The following is a 2,952-nucleotide window of genomic DNA, read 5'->3' on the forward strand; positions in this document are numbered from 1 at the left end:
ACTTCTTTCTGATTCTCCCTTTTAATGAAACAGGTGAAGAACAATTCTTTTAAAGAAAAAGTCGTCTTAAGTAAAAGTAAAGTTGCCGATTTTCAAATTAGCTCAAAAAACTATAAAACACAAGAAATAACATGAGACAGAGTACTTGTACCAATTAGAGTAAAATGTCATTGTTGTCCTTCATTCATGTGATCTGCTTCAGCATCAGACTGTGTAGTTGTTTATTACGAGCATGTCCTTGTGTTTTAAAAAACAAAACAACTTAATCACAAATTTTTGTTATTCATTTTATTGAAAAAGAAAAAAGAGAGAAAAACAAACGGCTCCTGTCTTATTTATAGACTGGTCTCAGTAATTTCAGCCAGTATACAACAACTCTTACATATACAATGTTCAGACGATGAAATGTTTTAAAAATTTGGCACCCAAATATTTAAAGAAAGCAATGAATGCTTGATTGCTATCTGATTTGCAGTCTTGAAAGCAGGTAATGCGAATATTAGAATTAACTGGATACATCAGATAATCAGAGCAACAATCGATGTGACATTAAACAAAACATTCTGGAAAAAAATAAAAGAAACACACTGATCATTATTCAACAAAAAGACCACAAGACAAGTTGTACCCCAGATATTACCATAAAATATACATTTATTACAGTGAATGATGCTCAGTTTTCCCTAAAATCATCTTGTGTGACTGACAGGACAGATGATCAGAGGGGCAGAGTTTTCACCACCATCATTAGGACAGGGACTGAAAAGTGGGTAGAGTTTCTCAGTGAAGGAGCAGCCAGTAAAGGAGTAGATAAGAGCTGCAGCGTCAACATCATAAAAGGAGACCAGACCCTCCTCATAATCCACAAACACCCCCACCTTCTCAGGCTGAGACTTCAGAGAGAGACGGACTGCAGGGCTAGCAAGAGCTTCGTACTCGTTTTCATTTCTCAACCATATCATCCAGTAACCATTCTGGGGACTCAGTGTGATTTTTCCCTTCCTGTTGATCGACTCTCTGGCCACTCCTAGATCCCACTCAGTCTTCCCTTTAGTCTGAACCTCGTAGTAAAATCTTCCTGAAGAGAAACTCTGCTTTGCCAAGACATAAACACAAGCATTAAATCTCTCTGGATTGTCTGGAAGATCCATCTCTACATCAGTGTCATACACTTGTTTTCCATCATCAGACAGGATGAGTTCAGGATGTGATGTATCAGGATCAAGTGTCACATCCACTGCATACTGCTGGACCCTCTTCAGCTCAGCCTTCTTCATCTGTTTACTGAGTGTCTCCTCCAGCTGATTCACAGCTCTCACCACTGTCCCCTCATATGAAGGTGGATGGACACGGACATCTATCCAGTACTTGATGGGTGGAGCAGCTTTCAGGGATGGGACCCTTTGGAGGAGGTGGAGGTGGTCTTCAGAGTGTGAGAGCTGCTCCAGCTCAGTGCTTCTCTTCTTCAGCTCAGAGATTTCCTGTTCCAGCTCTTTGATGAAGTCTTCAGCCTGTTTCTCTGTCTTCCTCTGCTTCTCTTTGATCGTGTTGATGAACTCGGTCTGGCTTCTCTCAACAGACTCCTTCAGAGCGGTGAAGACCTGAACACCATCTGCTATCTCTCTGTCTGCATTTTCGTTACTGAGCTCCACTGAGTGTTTGATCTCCTGAATCCTCAGTCGTCTCTTCTGGATCATCTGATGAATTTCAGCCTCTGTCTTCTGCAGCTCGGCCTTCTTTCCTTCATATTCTTCTTTCAGAGGAACAACATCATGTGTCTTGTGGTCTAAAACAGTGCAGAGCATGCAGACACAAATCTGGTCAGTCTTACAGAACAACTCCAGCAGTTTATCATGTTTTGTACACATCCTGCCTTCCAGGTTCTCCACAGGGTCGATCAGCTGATGTCTTTTCAGGACTGGCACTGTCAGATGAGGCTTCAGGTGAGTCTCACAGTAGGAGACCAGACACACCATGCAGGACTTCAGGGCCTCCAGTTTGGTTTCAGTGCAGACGTCACAGGAAACAGCAGACATATCTACACTCTGAGGAGAAAAAGTGAAAGTATGATAAATACAAGGAGTCATTTAAAAATTCTTGATTAGACATAGAAATTACATACAGGTAGGTTGATTGGAGTATGTGGTAGTTTCAATTATTTAGTGATTTAGTTCAGCTGGAGACCAGGGAAGATCTGAAATGAGTCAATGAGCACTCAGTTCCAGCTCACCAGAGTCTGTTTCCTGTCAATGCTACGTTTTGAGACTTTTTTTTTCCCATAATCCATTTGTGGTTTGATGGATTTTGTGAGAAAAAACAAGTTGTTTTCTCTGTTGTTTTACATAATTTTTGAAGGTGACCTCTGATCCCTGCTGCTGCCACTCATTTATATGTCTGTTGCATTTGGCTATTAGCTGCTTGTTAGTTGCTTCTTGTAAAAAACAATAATAACAAACTAATCTAATGACTTAAATGTTTCAGTGATAACAGCAACTTGTTAAAGCTGAAATTTTATGATTTTATGATTCAATTTGAATCTCCCCAAAAGACAGTGTGAAACCCCCCTGTTTATATTGTTAATGTAGTTAAAATACTTTTAGTTTGAAAAAACTTTAATTCCATGTTCACATTAAAATTTAATACATGTATTACACTTTACTGTAACATATTTAACCAGTATTTTTCTTCATTATTTGTTTTATTTAAGTGTCTGAGGGAACAGAGCAAAAGAAATATCACCTTCTCTGTCCAAAGACCTTTAGTGTCCAACAGGATGATGATACAGACAATCAGACATGATATTAAATGTGTAGAAGAAAAGATGGAAGCTGCTGCTCTGGAGGACTTCCTGTCTGAGTAAAGTTCAGGGTTCTTGCTGGTTGTTGAAGCTGCAGAAAGGAACCTTTAGGACCCTCTAGGCCTTCAGAGAAGGACAAACATATCAGTTGTTAA

At 39.6% G+C, this 2,952-nt stretch overlaps 1 protein-coding gene across 1 annotated transcript; it reads right to left on the reverse strand.

Annotated features, from left to right (window-relative positions):
- Window positions 1-491: 491 nt before the first annotated feature.
- Window positions 492-2,322, reverse strand: LOC146317121 (zinc-binding protein A33-like). The gene has a single exon (XM_084733667.1). The coding sequence runs from the start codon at window positions 2,085-2,087 to the stop codon at window positions 690-692; it is 1,398 nt and encodes a 465-aa protein (XP_084589793.1). The 5' UTR covers window positions 2,088-2,322; the 3' UTR covers window positions 492-689.
- Between the last annotated feature and the right edge of the window lie 630 nt (window positions 2,323-2,952).

This window comes from Lutjanus erythropterus, chromosome 13, assembly GCF_056507025.1.
Source record: "Lutjanus erythropterus isolate fLutEry1 chromosome 13, fLutEry1.hap2, whole genome shotgun sequence".
In the NCBI taxonomy this organism is placed as follows: Eukaryota; Metazoa; Chordata; class Actinopteri; order Lutjaniformes; family Lutjanidae; genus Lutjanus; species Lutjanus erythropterus.

Bases quoted from the DNA above. Each gene is read 5' to 3' on its own strand.
- LOC146317121 (XM_084733667.1), bottom strand. From the start codon at position 2,087: ATGACTCCTTGTATTTATCATACTTTCACTTTTTCTCCTCAGAGTGTA.